Source organism: Haliaeetus albicilla, chromosome 8, assembly GCF_947461875.1.
Source record: "Haliaeetus albicilla chromosome 8, bHalAlb1.1, whole genome shotgun sequence".
Classification (NCBI taxonomy): Eukaryota; Metazoa; Chordata; class Aves; order Accipitriformes; family Accipitridae; genus Haliaeetus; species Haliaeetus albicilla.
Window position 1 is genome coordinate 20,848,822 of NC_091490.1, and position 19,663 is coordinate 20,868,484.

A 19,663-nucleotide genomic window follows, 5' to 3' on the forward strand; every position below is an offset into this window, starting at 1 on the left:
GCTTCTCTTTCCTATTCAGACATGAAGTTAAAGTAAGGTCTAAAGTGAATACCCAGAATAATAAGCTTCTGAAGTTTCATTTTATTGACATTTATTGTCTACCTAAGGGAAGGGAAAAGCTCCAATGTATGGATTATGCAGTAGATGGGGTCACCGGTTTTATTTTCACTTTGACATTTACTCATTGTAGATGGTGGATCAGCTACTTAGACAAACATTCTCCAGCTTTAAAAGTTCAGTCTGAAAACCTATGACACAGCTTTCATATGTACTGCACACCAACCTTTTCCATTGATCCTACATGAAAGATGGAGGTATTTAGCACATCGCAAGTAATCAAAAGGTATCATGCAAAACTGAGCTCATACTGTACCATTCAAACTGCAAGAAATTCTTAACAGTTCTACTTTGTTCTTCAAGTCATTACACATGTCTTGTTCTACAATTACCATTCCATTGCCTGAATAACTTCATTTTGAAAAATGACATTAGGGAAATACCTATACATGTACGTCACAAATCATTTCCCATTGATTTTGGTTAAAAGCTAGAAAGTCTGCATAAATAGTTGTCTTTGATGCCCTCTAACAAGCTTAAAAGCAGTAATAACCAACTCAAACTGCTAGAAATGACTGTGCATGTCAACTGCCTGATGGCTGATCATTTCTTATGCATAAGCATGTATTTTTGTTACCTTGATTGCTGGAATGGGCTTCTTCGGAAAGAAATGCTTTTTCTCGGGAAGCGCAGCAGCAATGCTCTGTTCCTTTAGTTTAAGCTTGTTCTCAGCTATTATCTTTTTGCGTTGTTCCAGGTAAGGCCCAAAACTGGGTAGTTTCTGAAACAAAAATCAGGAAACATGATTATGCTTAATGAGCAGGTGGAGCAAAAAGGTGAGTCCGATCCCACGGGCAAGATCCTAAGTCCTTGCTGAGTGTGACTTGCTTCTTATTCAGGAAGTTGAAATTGGTATCAGTGAGACTGTACCAGAGAGAGAAGTGAATAAAAATCAAATATGAACTTCAGGATCTGACTTGAAAATATATATTGAATATTAAAATATTAATATACCACAGCAGAAAAATAGCTGAATTGCAGGTCAGCATCCAACGGTCTTCTATTTCCCCATTGCATACTTGCTTATATAAACAAATGTATCATGTTAAATAATTCAAATGTGTAACTTTATTTCTATGGTATGCAGAAAGGTATCGTGAAACTATCAGTTTACTTAGAAGGGTTCCACCAGTGTTTAAGATTATTTGTATGGATATCTGAATATATCGATATACATTGTTAAAGCTTACAAACATGTATTTTGCATTCTGATAACAGAAGGCTGTCTTGACCTGTCAAAGTAAGGCTAACAAACAACAAATGAACTGAAACACATTCTAATCTCCTAATCTACCTCTATGTCCCACTTGCAGTCTTTTCTGCAACATTTAATCCCTGAACCTAATTAAGCAAACTCTAGAGGAAGATTTCACTGAATAGCAAAACTCATGTCTCACCCAAGAACATGAAAGTGCTGGTTCAGATTTCATAAAACACCCAGCCTCCTGAAAGAAGAAGTCCCTTTGCTTACCTAGCAGAGATATGGACAACTTGTAGTGTGCCACAATCACAGATTTAGGTGAATGAAAAATGGTAGAAAGTATGGATTTTTGCTTGATGCAAAAGACCATGCCCTTCCTCCCCTGAAACTAGTTCCTTATTCTGCAAAAGTATTTTATCTGCAGTACTGCAGAAACTAGCAGGTAGTAACAGGGGATACATAGCCTCAGCAGTCGCTAGCATTAATTCACGCTAATAATACAACCTCAAAGAGCATATCGAACAAGATACAGTACTGCTGTGGTTATCAATTTTTTAAGAAGGAATTTCAATGTGAATTTTAAAACCACAATTATTTAAAAATTTAGACATTATTATTTTTTAAAATGAAGTAAATCCAGAAGAGGTTACCCTGCTCTTCTGCTAATCCTTAGGAGAAAAATTCCTCAATGAGCTCTGTCAGTCACAATACCCAACCTTGGGACCTCAAGCTTCTTGTTATGACAAATAAAAGCTTTCTTGGCTGCTAGGTTTTTGGCACTCTGAACATAGAGCCAGAAGGTGAGGTCCTTGAAATGCTTCCCTGCTTCCGAGACTTGGTTTGTGGCCTCAACACATTTTTCACTTTAAGTCAGAACAAGACTTGCAGTCTCATGGTGCTCTCCAGAGGAGGTGCCCTCCTGCAGCCTGAGACTGAGCCGTACTCTGGGACAAAGCCTCAACCTAGGCAAACGCAAGAGGAGAACTGTGGGGGATGTTGCAGATCCCATCTGTCCCAAATCTAGATGAGGCCTGACTTTGCCCACCAGCAAAGGGCTCTTGTTTTGTCTGTTCAATAGGAACTTTGTTCCTGAATGTCATGTTCAAGGGCTTCCTTATAGACATCAAACAAACTTTCCTTTCTATGCAGTTGCCATACATGATCCTGGAAAGGAAATGCTCTAGGATGTCTTAAAATAAGGCTTTAAATATTACTGCGAACAGCGGTAAGGTAGTGGCTTTACATACCAAAGTCAAATAAGACAGCAAAACCAGAATTGGTTTAAACAGGAAAATGACTAGAAGGGAGAATTTCTCTAATTTCAATCTAATCAATAAGCTCTAAAGCACACACAGGGAGACTCAATTCTTTATATGACTTTAAGAAAGCCTAAGACTTTTAGCAAAAATCTAAAAAAATATAAATTTTGGTAAAAAGTGTTCTTGTACATCTGCTAGGCTGCATCAATTAGAAATACATTTTGACTACGAATAAGTAGTAGCTGTGTCACTGAGAAACTTTTCTTTCTCCATTAATTTATGTGCTGATGCCAACAAATTTGGGCTGGAGAGGGCAGGAGACCTGATGACAAAGCATTTTTGGACTCTTCCCTGTCTGGCCAGGAATTGAATTGCTGACTTTCAGAGTAGGTAGCAAAGCTAATTTTGCTGAGGTTTTAACTGAAATAGTAGAGAGATGAGACAGTTGTTCATGGCTTGACTGATTGAAGATCATCTTTGGGAAGAATAGCCAAATCTTTGCAGAATAAATAATTTACTTTTCTGTTCTCTTAAGGTGTGCCCAATCTCGTAATTTCTACAGACAGAAATACCGAGTATATTGAAATGAAATTGGTGATCTAAGGAAAAGTGTAGAAAAATAATTCATTTTTGTGTATGGGTGAAGAGCAAATTACAAAGGCAATTAATTAAGTTTTGAAGTTGTGAGATGGAAGTATTTAGATTTTTACATCTAACGTAGCTGCTAGCTGGAATGTACAGCAGACATTTTTAAAAGTGTGCAATGCCATCAGTACCATAATACAGATGTTTTGACATGCATGCAGTTAAATTAAACAATCTGTATCTTTTAAAAATAAATGAAACGATGATTAATCTAGAAAACTAACATCCAACCTTAGTCTTTCCTGTGCATTGCTGTTTTTTCATCAAGAAACTGATTAAGTGCAATTTGAACTAATTAAGGAAACACCTAGATCTTAGTCCAGACTTGGGCATACACAATGAGCTTCCACTGATTTAACAGAAGGTCACTGTGTGCCCATACAAATGGTCTGGTTATTTTGTGTTTGGAGTCTAGTAGTTCACAAGCAGCCAAGCCAAATTTCATCAAACAACACTGAAAACCAGCAATCTTTTCTTTAACAATAAATAATACATGAATATGCAGCCTCAGGAGCTTAGGAAGGACTTATTGATGGTTCCCCTTATAAGTAATGCACAGATATAGGGAACAGTGATGAGACTGCTTATTGTTCAGAGCTGTGGTTTCAGACATTTTGGAGTCAAAGGCCATATGAAATGGCAAACAATATTTTAATGAAGTGAGTTACTGGATATAGCAGAAGCGGAAACATGTTAAAATAACTGCTGAAGAGATGGATATTTAAGAGAGTTTAAAACTAAATCACATCTAATCATTGTAGGGGTTATGGGGGATTTAATAGCACAATTCCCAATGAAAGCACAAGCACAGAACTTGGTGAGTTTAACTCTGTTTGCTTTTGAAATCTTGCTACAGTACTTTTTAAAAAATTTCTAGATATTCCAATGTCACTAAACTCTCCATACACAGATATCTTTGTCATATCAACATCTGCCTAGAAAAAAGCAATTAACATGATCAATATGTGGATCATAGCAAGTGCTGAGAAGATTGCAACAAGCAGAGTAATTAGGTAATTCTTGTCTACTTACATACCTGTATCAGTGATGCCTATAGCTGCATTATTTGTATCCATCTGTCTCTATATAGCCATAATTCAATGTGTTTCTATTCTATGAAGATCAAGGCCAAAATAAATGTATTAAGTGCTATTATTTCATTGTTTATAATTGCATTATTACTGAACTGGAAGCTTGAAATATTGTGCTGAAGTACTTTACAGAAAGAAAGGAAAAATCAAAATTCTGCTCCCCTCCTCCCACCAGGACTTCCAAAAGCTGCCCTTTAACTGATGAACTGTATAAATCTCCAGCAACATTGTGATTTTTGTTTCAGTAGTTTCTCCAGGGATTCATCACTGATGAATTTGTTCTTACCAGAAAAGCTAAATCCTACTCATTTAAAGATAACAGTATCTTCCACTAAAACTGTCTCTATCCAGATATAAAAAAGCATTACCCTGCCAATAGAGAACTGACAACATAATGAATCAACAATGAAACCTTAAGCCAGGAAAGCTTTAAGGTGAATAAGTCTGTTTTGATTATAATTTATTCATGGATCAATCTAAAGGTAATTGAGCATATTATGAACTTAAAAAGGTGCTTCTTTCCTAATGGTAAAAAGTAGAGAGAATCCTCCACTTCAGATTGCTGCAATTTTTATGGGCACAGCAGCAAGTAGCCTAACTGGTGGAACAGGCTAGTGAACAGGGCAGTGCAATATACATCAGATGACCCAGACTTTATTTCTAACTTTGAAACTGATCTGCTCCTTATTCTGGGGAAGTCCACATATGGCTCCATGATGCAGTCATGCGTTGCTTATTTGGGAGCTGTCTCCTACTAAGGGGCTGGGTGCTATCTAATGTTAGAAGACCCAGACTTCAGCTGACACAGTGTATTGGGTTTGTGTGGCAAGGTTTTGGTAGCAGAGGGACTACAGGGGTGGCTGCTGTGAGAAGGTGCTAGAAGCTTCGCCTGTGTCTGATTGATAGAGCCAATGCCAGCCAGCTCCAAGACACAGCTGCTGCTGGCTGAGGCCAAGCCCATCATCGACAGTGGTAGTGCCTCTGGGATAATGTATTCCAGAAGGGGGAATGAAAGAACTGTGGAACTGCAGCTGGAGAGAGGAGTGAGAATATGTGCAAGAAACAACCCTGCAGACCCCAAGGTCAGTGAAGAAGGAGGGGGAGGAGGTGCTCCAGGTGCTGGAGCAGAGATTCCCCTGCAGCCCATGGGGAAGACCATGGAGAGGCAGACTGTCCCCCTGCAGCCCAGGGAGGACCCCATGCTGGAGCAGGTGGGTGCCCGAAGGAGGCTGTGACCCCGTGGGAAGCCTGCACTGGAGCAGGCTCCTGGCAGGACCTGTGGACCCGTGCAGAGAGGAGCCCATGTTGGAGCAGGTTTTCTGGCAGGACTTGTGACCCCCTGGGGGACCCACACTGGAGCAGTTCATGAAGAACTGCAGCCCATGGGAAGGACTCACAATGGAGAAGTTTGTGGAGAACTGTCTCCCGTGGGAAGGACCCCACGCTGGAGCAGGGGAAGAGTGCGAGTAGTCCTCCCCTAGGAGGAAGGAGCGGCAGAGACAACATGTGATGCAGTGACTGCAACCCCCACTCCCTGTCCCCCTGCGCTGCTGGAGGAGGAAGGAGGTAGAGAATTGAGGAGCAAAGTTAAGCCCAGGAAGAAGGGAGGTGTGGGGGGAAGGTGATTTAAGATTTAGTTTTTATTTCTCATTATCCTACTCTGATTTTGACTGGTAATAAAATTAAACTAATTTCCCCAAGTCAAGTCTGTTTTGCCTGTGATGGTAATTGCTGAGTGATCTCTCCATGTCCTTATCTCAACCCATGAGTCTTTCATTATATTTTCTCTCCCCTGTCTAGTTGAGGATGGGGAGTGATAGAGTGGCTTTGGTGGGCACTTCGCATCCAGCCAGGGTCAACCCACCAGGCACAGCTAGGTATCATCATAAACCAAAAATAAGCGACAGTCTCCTACAGTACTCCAGCGGATCTGAAGTATATCCTGCTGGTATATGCTGATGAGATGGTGCATCAAAAAGAACACTGGAAAATAATAATTTTCACAAAAATGACTTTCAGGGATCAGTGGTCACAAGGTAAAGGAAGAACTTACATAAACAATTCTAGGGATCACTGGCTCCTGGAAATTTGGGGTAGCAGTATCATTTAGCTATGAGGCAACATGTTTCAAAAATACTGTTTCCCTCATGTGTGAAGGGAACATATTGAATGTAATGTCATTATCCAATTTCTTTTATCCTTGAGTGTTGCCTCCAGTCTGAGGTATGAAGATGTGTATGCATTCATTCTCTAAATTCCTCTTGTGCACTTTCAACATGTAAACAATTTTAAGTGACACAGTGATGTCCCTCATGAATCTGGAAATGGAACTGAAGCCAAATTGTCTTTTTTCATGTACTTTACATTTTTCACGTGTAGATGTTTCTGCTTGCACATAGCAAAACTAGATGAGAACAAGAATGAAGACTGAAAAATGTCTGACGAACAACTGCTAAAAGAGAGTTCACATTGCCCTACTGAAATATTCTATACTGGTTGCAGTAAAGATGCACCAAACAAAGGCCCACATACTCTGTAGCTATGCAAATGGATGGATAACTGTCACACAAAAACTTTGCCACATAGTGGCAAACACTAGTGTGTTCTAAAACACTGCTGTGTTTTAGAAATCAAACAAGAGGTGGCTCTTAACCTTCCTTCTCTGTGGCTTGTTCTTCTGAATAGATCTTTCTCTGAAATTACTTAACCAACAGCTTTCCCTCAAAGAAGGAGAGAAGAAAGAGGAGAAAATACAAATTCTATAAATGACTGGAAAGGACAAATGTGGTCAACTACCTTCACAGAATCACAGAGTGGTTGAGATTGGAAGGGACGTCTTGAGACCATCTAGTCCAATGCCCTGCTCAGAGCAGGGTCAGCTATAGCAGGTTTCACCAGTTTGTCTATGAGGATGCTACAGGAGACAGTGTTGAAAGCCTTGCTAAAGGTAAGACCTACTGCTCTTCAGTCATCTCATTGTAGTAGGCTATTGAGTTGGTCAAACGTGGTTTTCCCTTCATAAATCCATGCTGACCACCCCCTTCCTATGAAGAACAGTTGATCTGTAGTTGGTTTAGCTATCCTCCCCAAATACCACTCTCTTCTGTAAACATGCAGAAAAGCTGGGCTTCATCCCTTTGCTGCCTTGGCAGGACTACATCTCAGAAGGTTTCTCGTTGGCTTCAGACAACTGGGGAGACAAGCAGCTGCACGGTTAAAAGCTAAGAGTGAAACAACTTGGGAGGCTACATAGCCAAGTGACTACCTCTGACACAGTTAAAGCCATGAAGACTGCAGACAAGAATGAATAGCTTTGAAGAGGGTAATAAGTGAAGCAGGACCCCTGAAAGTGGGAGCATGGTATGGAAAGGCAATCATATAAGGGAAACATTAACATTTAAGCAAGGTAGGCAGCTGCCCTCACCCAGGAGCTACAAGAATTTAAATCAGGTTTGTATGGGTCATTTTATATGCCCTCACCACAAAGGTTTTAGTAATGTTTGACCCCCATTTGTTCATGTGGAAAACTTCTATATTTGATATATAAAGTTTTCCAAAGAAAGCAGTTTCAGTTTTAATGATTTTATCCAGTTGCTTCTGAATCCTTCAAGTTTATTTTTCTAAAGTCTAATGTGCTCAAAATAGCTACATACACTTAGAATCCTTATTACATGCTCCACATACATGTGGCCTTGACCATACTTTACACTGTGCAACAGTTTCCATTCAGTGGTCTCTTTTCACCCTCTTGCAACTTTACAACAACAACAATAAAGATTACTAAGGCTTCCTGAAGTGGTATCTGCTTCCTTCCTTGTTCTCAGAGAATACAGTGAAACATGACTCCAACATTTCTAGGGAGGAAGAAAACACGAAGTCCCAGTACCAAAGAACAGCAACTGTAACAACAATAAAATCTTGTCACAATGTCAAGGTAGCTTGTGCTCCTTCTGGGAAAAAAAAACCAACCCAGCAATAAAGTCAAAAGCTGAATTCTGTTCCTCTGAAGGTGGCAAATAACACACATATTCATAGATATATGGAGAGAATATTTTGCAAAAGCTTTCCCCACTGATCGGGTAAACTGCTTAACTAATGAAAACTGAGTATGTACGGCAATGGAGAAAGTGAGGCTGCTAATTCCTATTCTTTTAGGCGTTCTTACTCTTTCAGAAATTCAAAGCTAAATTATCTTAAATAGCTGCTCTTCTTTGTGTCAGTCTGGCAATGCTAATGTATGGAACCTTCCCATACACTCTGTGGTAAGGACCCATGGCATGAAGGAGTCATCCAGTTGGCAGCAGGTTCACGCCAATACCTCCAGCAGGGAATCCTGCGAGAGTCCTCCCTCCCCATGGCATGCAGGCAGGTGATGTGCCATGGAGAGGATGGGGTAATTCACTCTATCAGTTTCCATCTGATAGTGAGTTTCCTGGGCCAACACCAGTTGTTAGAGCCCCCAGAGCTGCTGTAGTTACATTAACAAGAAGCTGCAGAGAATTTCTCCCTTGTATTAAAGGGTTCACACATTCTCACAGCTCTGTTTCTTAGAGCTGAGACATTACTGGGATCACTGCCTTTAATGACGTGGAAATGCCTTCAAAGTACAGGACAGAACACAACAATTCTTCAGAAAAAAAATAAACTCTGCCTTTCAGTTATTGATTTTTTTTCCTTGCAACTTTTATTTGCTTCGTAAACAGCACTGTCTCGATAATCTGTAATTACTGCACATATACTTGTTCCTGTAACCTCTGCTCCCCACACTGTGTGGGTATATACCATTGCATTTAGTTACTCAGCTATTCTTCCTGCTCTTTAGACCATGATTATTTAAAGCGGGTGAGCTAACCCCCAGCCCTGCAGTAATTCTGAGGGGGTTAGCATTTTTCCCTCTGAAAAATGATGGAACATTAATGTGTGTTCTAGGAAAATATATTGCTGTGACCTCACCATGAAACATATAGTACCATGCTTGAGCGTGCAGATAAACCCATTATTTAAAATAACAATTATTTCTTTTTTCATCATTTTTCTAACACTGCCAAAATCTCCTCTACTAGCTCAAAATCATGAACAAATTCTTCATGTTCTACCTCAAATGTTTGATTTTTAGCAGCTTATATATACCAAGTGAAGGAAAAGATTTTAGGATTATAGGCTTCCTATAGTGCAGCAAAAACTTACATTCTACAAATGTACTGAAGACATGAAATATTCATCAATAAAACAAAAAGGAGTTAATATTTGAAGCAAGCTTAGACATTTACAATCAAAAGCCAGGATGACATAGATGATAAAGAAAATGTTACCTTCTGGGGTGAAGAAAAGAAGATACTGATACACATTACTATGCTACTTCATGAACATCTGGCAGTCTGTCACTTAATAGACAACAACATCTTCTCTAAACAGAAGAGACTTGAATTCATCAGGGATTCCTGTAGTACAGTATGTGCTTAACTTAAGTACCTGCTTTCTGTGATTTCCATAGATTACCATATTCATGACACTGTGGAGTGAAAGCATTCTTCTCACTCTCTAACCAGAACATGCAAAAGAAATTAAAACATTGGCAGGCACTTTGTCTCCAGTTTGTTGGACATGTGAGGAAAGGACTTTCCACCCATTTATGCAGATTAAATTCTGTCAGCTAAGCAGCAGCATAACAAAGATGTCAATAGAATGGCTATTAACAAATATCTGACAGGCAAGCAAATATAAATGTATTCAAATGCACGTAGGAAACGTGGTTCAGTATCAGTTGAGCCTTAGTATTGGAAAAAACTTTGTGCAAACAAGATTTTGTACTTTTACTGGTACAGAAGTAAAAATACATCAGTCCAGTATTCACATTTTCATGTGTATCTATACACCATGGTGTATATATATCCATACATTCAGCTTATACACTTACCATATCAATGTTGTAAATTACCTGATTATATGAAAAAATGCCATTGCCAGATACTTTTACCCACCTTCTCCTCCAAGCTGGCTGGTAACTGAGCTGTTCAGAACCACCCTAAAATAATTGTGTTTCTTTGGATTCAACCATCCTCTTCTGGGGGTACATGTACTGAGGAGATTGAACTCTAGCAGTACCTAATGACTGTTTCTGGGTCCTTTCAAAGAAGTTTCAGAGGTGCTAGCTAGGCTATTACAAGGAAAAAAAAAAAATCTTTTCTTACAAATATGAGAAAGCATGAATATCCTTGCTGCTATGGCTATATTAGTGGTTACGAACCGACCTGTCAATCATAGATGCTGCTGACCCAGCAAGAAGAGCGGAGCTGTATTAAGCTGAATTTGGTAATTCCACTTGTGCTGAATGAGCTGGTTCGGGTACCAGGAGCAGCCTGGCCTTGTCTCTAGAACTGTGAAAGCCCTGTGAAGCTGCATTTAAACTGCCTACATGACCCATGTGAACCTGTTCAAAAGCTCCTTGAGCAACCTGACACTACCAAGCAGCCCAAGGGCAAATTACCCCTTGTGGGCAAGACTAGGTGAAATGCAGGCTATCTACATCCTCCTTAGCTCTCCCACACTCCCCTCCAGCATCTCCCTGGTGGAAATACAGCTGTAGACACCCTGCAGTACTTAGACATAGAAAGTCTATGCACCACATATGCATAGTGGTATGCACCACAGCCATAAAAAATATATATACAGTCTAATCAGTTATGCCCATCAAATTGGTGCTCTCAGGGGAATGAGAGACTAGGCAGAGAAGGCAACCAGCAACCACCTCTTTCAGCCTCTGGAATAAGCCAAGATTTTGAAAGCCACTCTATGAGGTTTTGAGTACATTCAATAAAATAACCACTGCTGCCACTGTGTACAAAGCAAAGTGCATCTTCACCATTGCTATATGTATTTTAGCTGCAAATTTACCTATCAAATACTTTTTGCTAACAGTTAAACCTTGCACAAGTGGTAAGAGCATACACTTTTTCCATCTGCTGGAACTTCTGCAGATTTTTTTTTGTTTTTTTTTGCTTTGATTTTTGTTTATCCTGCCTTTTTGTTTTGATGTATTTTTTTGCATGGAAGTTCCAGATTTATTACTGACTTGCCTATACTGTAAACAGCATATCATTTCAATATATCTAGAAATAAACTCTGCTTCCCCCTGGTAGATTACACATCACATAACTATACATATATTATCGCACTAATAGATTACTTAAATGCAAACCACGGCTAATAATTCCTAAGCAAACCTTCTTCCACTTCAGATTCATTGTAATCCATCTCTTATGGCAGATGAACTACAGTACTTATCCTCCTTCTGCACAAACTACAATGCTTTTCCTCATTCATCTCACACACAGTAATCCTTCCATCTCTACTTCACACAGTCTTAATTTAAATGTAAAGTATTCAGTGCAGACAAATGAGCTCTAGTCAACTCTTGCAGTTATGACCAAGAAGCCTACCATTGCCTTTTAGAGTCTTCAAACTCAATAATAAAATGACTTTTATCATCACCTCAATAATCTAAACTCACTAAATTTCATGCTAAGAGTCATAATACAAATAGTTCTGGCATTAATAAAAAGTGCTTCCACCCCTAGATAGTCAAAACTCCCACTTCAGTTGGCAAAAGGTAGGATGAGAAAATGCTGAACGTTCTCCTATGAAGAGTCTGGGTATTCTGGTTTGATTAAGGCCTTCCAACAGTTTTGAAAATGTGACAAATCAACACATAACATGTGACATCAAAAAAAATTATGAGAATATAGCCAGATGGTAAAATTGGAATGGTCCACTGAAAGAAAGTGATGATGAAGAATTTTGATCACTTGAAGTTATTAAAACTTTTAAACAGGTCTGAAAAGAAATAAGTAATTGCTAAACTATTTAAAATTAATATTATATCAAACTTATGAATAAAATATCAATAATGCATCCCAAAAGTGATACCTTCACTAAACTGATACAAATGCTTCCTATATCACCATCAAGCAGTGAGGAGATGTCAATGCGTGGGTACCAAAGTAATAGATGCTATATAAAAACCTAATGTAGACAAACAGAAAAGTGTTCATTAGAATCAACCTTCCAGTCCCTCACAGTGCCTCTCTTGCATATTTACCTGTCTTTGTGACAGCTAAAGTATCATTATATTCTGAAAATGACATTACAATGGTCATATATTCTAATATGCTAATTTGATTAGGTTTTCACTCAAGCCAATCAGAAGAAGAATTTGATTTTTAAAAATCTAACGTGCAAATCATTAGAAATACAGATCACAGGCATACATCACTGTATTTTTAAAAACTATCTTGTTTTAAGTTACTATAATAGCTTTAAAATTAGTTCTGATCATCTTGTTACTACAAGATTTCACTGATTTGTATGCAAAGTTAGGCTTGCGAGTATATGCATTCAGCTTGCCCTCTGCTGTTAAATATAGCCACAATCACATATTGCTTCAACAGGCCATCCACTTTTTCACTGGTTATGTGCTCCTTACAGATAAACAGTGGAGACACATAAACTTTTCCTTTACGTATCACTTTTTGCACTGTGTACTCACTGGGCTATTTTGCAGGTCAAAAGGATTGGCATGGTACAACAAACTATACAATTCATACTTGCAAAGAAACTCCTGTCCTGATCCTACAAGCTTTTACATGTGGCTGACCTTTAAACATGCAAGCAGTTATGCTGACCGAGGTTAAGCCTCTGTGCAGCAACTGGGGGAACCAGGACCATGCCTCACTGGCTGACCACAACCAACCTACTCTTCTTGAACATGCACACATGGTTCCACCTGACTTCATCACAGGAGTTACAGGCAGCTAATGAAAGATAAAATGGAGCATAGAGTGGACACCTCTTTTGCACTGTTTGAAAAAACTGTCATGTTTTCAGCTGTCCTGCACCCAGATAGTTCCAGGTAACATACCTCTTCACAGATGAGTGACTACACAAGCCCTACAGAGCTTTGCTACTCAAAACCCTGCCATATTTAAAAATCTCATCCTCATTTAAATTGTAAAAACAAAATTATTTTTATTTCTTGACATAATTCATCTTGTTAAAGTTATGCCAGATATTTATAGTGATTTAATCTACAGCTCAAGAAAAAAATCTATAGCCATTTCAAGCATAAGACAGAAAGGGAAACAAAACTTTCTACTTAGTGCAGCTTTACATTAATGCTGTCTACAACAGCGCTGCTGCTATAAAGGTCACAGATGACATACTTTATATTATTATAGAGAATCCATGTCATCTGTCTACCTGACTTTTTTTCCTCCATATTTTATAGAGGTGCTGTGTATTCTGATGGATAAAGCTCCTAGGAAAGCTTCAGTCCTTGGCTTACAAAGGCAGGAGCAGTCACCACACAGGAGAGATTTGCTCCTTCTCCTCAGGAAGGCTGGGACCATTTCCTGCCTCCAGAGAAGATGCAGTGAATGGCCCTGCATGAGCAGTAGGTCTGTTCCCAAATATCCACTCTTTCTGTGTACAGACCACTTTGATGAGCCATGACACAAGCAGGACAACCTGTTTCCTATCAGGTGTGCACCTGGAGCAGGGCAGCAGGGCAATGAGGCAGGGTAGCAAAATGCAGCTTAGCTACATGGGCTTTGTGGATAACCGTGGCACAAAGCCAGCTCACAGCTATGAAGTATTTAAGCAGCACTTGATTTTGCTGGAGATAGAGCAGGGTTGCCATCCTGTGCCCCATGCCTGCTGGAAATGCTTGGTGCAGAGCTGGAGTGCTCACTGGCCAGGCAGGGGGAAGAAGGGGCAAGGCTGTGACAGGGAGCAGTAGAGTGATGAACAGCGGGGCTCTCCTGGGCAGCAGCAGCAGCAGCCCCTCAAATCCATCACTCCCCCATGCCACCCCAGGCTGCTCCCTGCTCTGACAGTAACTTGACTGACAGAGCACCTCGCGCCCCTCAGCCACTGCTTCAGGCTATCTGCAGGCTTAGACAAATATTTTTCTGTGCTCAGACCTCAGAAGTGAGAGAGTGCGCCTCACTCCAGCCTTTAATCCTTCCAGATGGATTATTTTCTTTCAATCACTTCTTTGAAGCAGAGTTCTCTGAGTTTCCTACACATAAATGTGTTTATGCAGGAATAAGCAAGCTCATTGTGGTGGCATCCCTCAGTTACATTTAGCTGAGATAGATAGCGTTATTAAACATGAATATAACTGCTCTCCATCCTCAACATGGGAAACAGCACATATAAAAATTTGTAATTTTTACTGAAAAAAAAAATTCCAACTCGACTTTCTTGGCAACCTGGGTTAGGAGGATTACTCTGTCACCTTCAATACTGCCCAAAATGGAACTCGCAAGCAGCATAAAGCTTGGGTGGGCATTTTCTGCAAAGAAACTGCCTGTGACACAGCTGCTGTTGCAGTGGCATGAAATTTAACAAGTCAGCTACAAAGTTTGTCAATGGCGTGTTCATCAGTTTGTGTTCTTCTGTCCCACTGACCAAGGCCTGCTGAAAAAAGTGCCTCCTTATCCGTATCTTTGCCTCCTGCTCATATGATGCAGACAAGTGGGGTGAGACAAGAAAATACACTCACCCACTCCTGCTTTGGACAAATTGCAGGGTCTCTTCAATGTGGGTGGCTTGCAGTCAAGTTCATGATTTATCTTGAAGAAAAGGTTTGATCTTGGCAGAGTCCTGGGTCATATTTCTTGGTGGTGGTTAGCCTGCTGATCGTAGTATTGCCCTGTGATTTCTTTTCTTTTTGTTACTCCTTTCCCCATTGCCAGCCATGATGCTTCCTGAGGCAACAGACACTGAGGTATACACATGTCCTGACATCAGTACGGCACCAAGCTACTGTAAGCGCTTTCTGCAAGAGCCATTTTTCCACCGGAGGATGTCTTCCTCTTTGCTTTTTTAAAAAACTTGCAATTCCATTTCTTGACTCAGTTTTGCCATTCAACTTCCTCCAAGGTGATGGCAGTGATAGCAGTGATGAGAGTTCCACTGTCTCCAAATGCAGTTTGGTAGTGGGGCTGCCAGAGCGCCTGATCTTGCTGCAAAATGACTGTTGAGCCACAGAAGCCTGACTAATATAGCAGAGGTTAGGTTTTGAGATTTGTTGTTTGAAATTAAGTCCTTTTCTCTAGTTTGCCTCAAAGTCTATTAAGAATGTAATGAGTTTTTATGTCTCTCCTTTCTGTTAGGCCTATGTTTCTCCAGGGGTAATGCACTGCCTGCACAGCTCAATGCTCCCCAGTACACAGTCATCCTTTTGAATGGAGGATTCTGTCCCAGAATAGCTTTGACAGGCACCCAATGGCATTTCTGCTCAGTGATCTGGGTGCTGTAACTTGAAAACCTATTGTACAGTTCCACTTACCTGTGGGGTTGCAGTACTCCAGGAGATGATGGGACTTCTCCCAGCTCATATGGCCAATGTGAAAGATAGACGGGCATGAGCTGACACTGAATTTTTGTCTTGTTCAAACACTCCTTTGAGGTTTTATTTTTAGCCCCTGCCTCAAACTGACAAATACCCAGCTTAATCTCCTCATTTTCTCTATTTCTATTATTTTGAGAATCTGACATTCTTGTTCAGTCGTCCTGTGTTCGTGTACATCTGCAGGTTTAGCAGCATTCCCTTGTGGTTACTGAGGGGGTGCTAGTTCTGGCTTTATAAAATGCTTTCTAATAATTGATGGTAACTTTGTATTCATATAGTTTTCTGCCCTTAAAACATAAGGATTGAAGTTTTCACTTGCACACACTACTCCAGTATGTCTCAGCTGGGCTGCTCCTACACTCTGCTGGTGGATGTAGAAGCCTTTTTGGAGGAGTTGTGTTCTATGTATGCCTCACGCAAACAGTAGTGCCTCCCCCGCCCTGCCTTGTGCGATATAATGGCCTTGGCATTTACATGCTGCAACGCTACACCGTGGGATATTTTGTACAGCTCCTTTATATATGAGAAGACTCCAGCGAATTACAGCAGTTGTATTCATAGTGTGGTTTTGTTTAGTAATCACCTCAGGAGACTGTACAGATCTGAAAAGCATGGAAAAGTATTGTGAGATGGTCTATGAATCCCACTAATCTCCAAACTGACTTACCCATTTTCAGGTGTGGGTCTATCCTGCGTGGTTTTTACTTTTTAGGAGCTGGGTAATAGCCTTTGGGAGGTCAGCAATTATCCCAGTGCTCCAGGAGTCAAATGCAATTTCATCTAATTTTATTTCATTTTAGATTTATTGCCTTGGTCATTTCAAGCAGATAGATGAGAATGTAATCATGATCAGCTACAGCTTTTGCTGTTCTGCTTCTGCATCTATACAGCTATGGCAGCAATCCCAGCCAGTCCCGTTAGTTCTTCTTGCTGATACTGCTGGCATTCTTTTACCACAGGTTTGATCTCAAATTGCATTTTCTTCCACCTGTATCCACCCTAATGGATGTTCAGAAGGTACTGAGGTAGTTACTTTCTTTAATTCTCATATCTAATACATTTGCAAATATACGACTATTGTGTCAGAAACTGAAACTACTTTTACTTTTTTAAGATGGAAAGCATATTACCACCTGCAGGTCTGTATAATGCCTTGTTAAATTGCTAAAAGACTATACATATGTACAGCTTCCCATCTTCTCTACGGCTGACTTGCTGCCTATCTGACCTGTGGCTCTGGAAAACCTCAGCAATGACACTTATGCCCTCCTTACTTTCACTTGCCTTATTGTTTTTTCTCAGAGTGCAGAGGACTTTCTATTAAGCAAGTGCTTTCCTGGCTGCATCGCTGTATCCGTTTCCAGCTCTCGTCTGCCTAGAAGAGATCCCAGACCTTTAAAACAGCATGTAGATACTTTGCTACAGGGGTCTTACAGCTTACTACCTATTTGAGCTAAGTTTTCTGACTTTTTGTATGCAACTTTTATGAATTGTTTGCCCCAGTTTAGTCACACACTTCATTCATTCACTCAATTTAGTTAAAAGCAGAGTATCTGTGCGTTTTCTGTATTTCCTGGTATTTTAATTCATTTAACTTTTCCTGGTAATTTACATTCTCCTGCTGGTATTTTGATTGTTCTATTGTGCAATACTATGCTTTACATTTTTGTCAGCAGTTTTAGATTCTCACAAAATGCCAACAAAGTCTCTGTTATCTAGCATCTAGTGATGTTGAACTGTCCAGCTGGCATTCAAACTCATTTCTGCTTTTGTGCTGCTGCTCTTAGTTTAAAGTTCATGCTTGTGCAAATGGCACCAAAAGTTTATTTTTGTTCTTGTGTAGTGCACCAAAGCCAGATATGTGCAAAATTACATTTTTTGAGTCAGTTTGTTTTCCTGATGTGGTGCATTTTTTCTTTCTGCTATTGTAAGCAAGCTTTGGCAAAACAATTTTCTTGCCAATGCAAAGAATCCCATATGCGAGACAATTACCAGTAGATTTTTTCTTCTTTGCTTTGTGTTAATGCATTTATGTTTGCATGAAATTTTTCCTTGTCTATGCAAACATTTTCTTTTCTGAGTGGTAAACGGCTTCTGTCTCTGCTCCACTGATGGTTGGCCTCGGCTTGCTCGCTAATTGTGCACATTAGCTCTGCATTGCTGTAATGTTGCTGCATGAGCTCTCCAGGTGCCTCTACATTAGTGTTTTAGTTTAGATCAGGAGTACACCTTTGAAGTGAATTTCCTGACTATCCCCACATACTGCACTTTGGTTCTTATGGCAGAGCAGTCTCAGCGAGCAAAAACTGGATTTTATTTTGGATGAAATGAAACCTGAATGCGTGTTCCAGGAGTGCACCTAAAATGAGCTGCGGCTGCTAATGGGCATTTAGCCCATGAGACCAGACTAGAGTTAGAACACAGTAAAAATACCCAGGAATGCATAGACACCAGTCTGCAGCATCAACTATTTCATTCTGCAACTCCATTCCTATTTGGCCTATTTGTCTGCACTACTTCTTAATGTAAACATAGCTTCTGAGTGCTCTCATTTGAATCACTGCAATTTTGTCCCACCTACAAACTGAATTCATCCATTAGGATGCAACGAACTCATGGATTAGCTGTTTTATAACATTCAGAAAGACAGTGGGCTATCATTTTTTTAAACTGTCCATACTTGGATAATACATATATACACACACATAAGTCACACATACTATATTGCATTACGTTCTATTATATTTTAGATAGAAGGTATATCTGGAGATTTTCTAAATTTCTCACTGGTTTTCTTGATTTTGGAGCCTCAGGCTGTGAGAGTTCTTTTTCCCAGTGCAATTTTCACTAACATCCAATATAGCTCATTTTTATGTCCATCTGTCCATCTTTCATGGCCACTCACATACTACCATAACCATTGCTTTCTCTTTTTTTTTTCTTGAGACTTTTGCAAGATACTTAGTCTGTATCTACAGTAGTAAATCAGTGTCTGGGAATGTTCCTGTGCACAAGGATGTTGTCATCTATCCTAACAAAGCATTACAACATTTTCTTGCCCGCTTTTGGCCTGTGCTGACTATCAGTGTCCCAGGCAATTCTTGGAGAGGCTTTGGAAATCGGCATGCTCCCGGAGCTGTTCCCAGCAGGCAGCCTGCCTGCAGCCAGCCTACTTTGGAGACGAACAGCTTCTGATCATCGGCACAGGCTGCTTGGTGCCAGCTGGCGTAAGCATCTAGGAATATTCCCGGGCACATCTAATTTGAAAGTACAGACACATCTCTCCTTTCTGAAGTTAGGTGCCTATAGGAATTTAGTCACTTCTGATGTCAGTGCCCAGGAAGAATGAAGTAAAACAGTGTAACATCTAACTAGTTTCAGTAAAGGCTATTCTCTGTTACCATGGACTTTCTGGAAGTAGATTTAAAAGCTTAATGCATAACCATAAAAAGTATGTCCTAGTGTGGAGTTATTTATCACAGATATCACTGCATTTGTTAACATTTAAGGACATCTCTTTTGTCTTTTTTGCAAAAATAGGAGAAGTATAAATACAGCTTTAAAAAGCCAAGAAAATAAACAATGTTCCAGCATGAGCCAACGTATGATCTGTATCTTCAACCTAGTCTTAAAGCAAGCTCTTGCACCAGGTGTGTCCTTAAAATAAATGATTTCTCCCTTCTACAGCTACTTTACACCACACGGGATTCCTTTCACACTCTGCAAAATGCTGCTGTAGTCTTAATTAGGAAGTGAAGCAACCTCAGGATGCTATGAAGTTTTCTTTTTGATGCTTTAACTGGTATCAGTGACACTGATACTGACACTGGTACAGACAGATCATACAATCATAATATTTTGATTTAACTCTTTAAGTGAAATAACAGCTTTAAAAAGTTAGTGTTGATGATTACTTCGATGGGAACTCAGCTTATTT

The 19,663-nt window shown here is 40.0% G+C and overlaps 1 protein-coding gene across 1 annotated transcript in view; it reads right to left on the reverse strand.

Annotated features, from left to right (window-relative positions):
* DPYD (dihydropyrimidine dehydrogenase) overlaps positions 1 to 19,663 on the reverse strand; it is a 365,931-nt gene that overhangs the window by 14,456 nt on the left and 331,812 nt on the right. Inside the window, exon 21 of the mRNA XM_069789317.1 lies at positions 695 to 838. Coding sequence (XP_069645418.1) covers positions 695 to 838 — 144 coding nt within the window. The remainder of the gene's footprint in view (positions 1 to 694; positions 839 to 19,663) is intronic.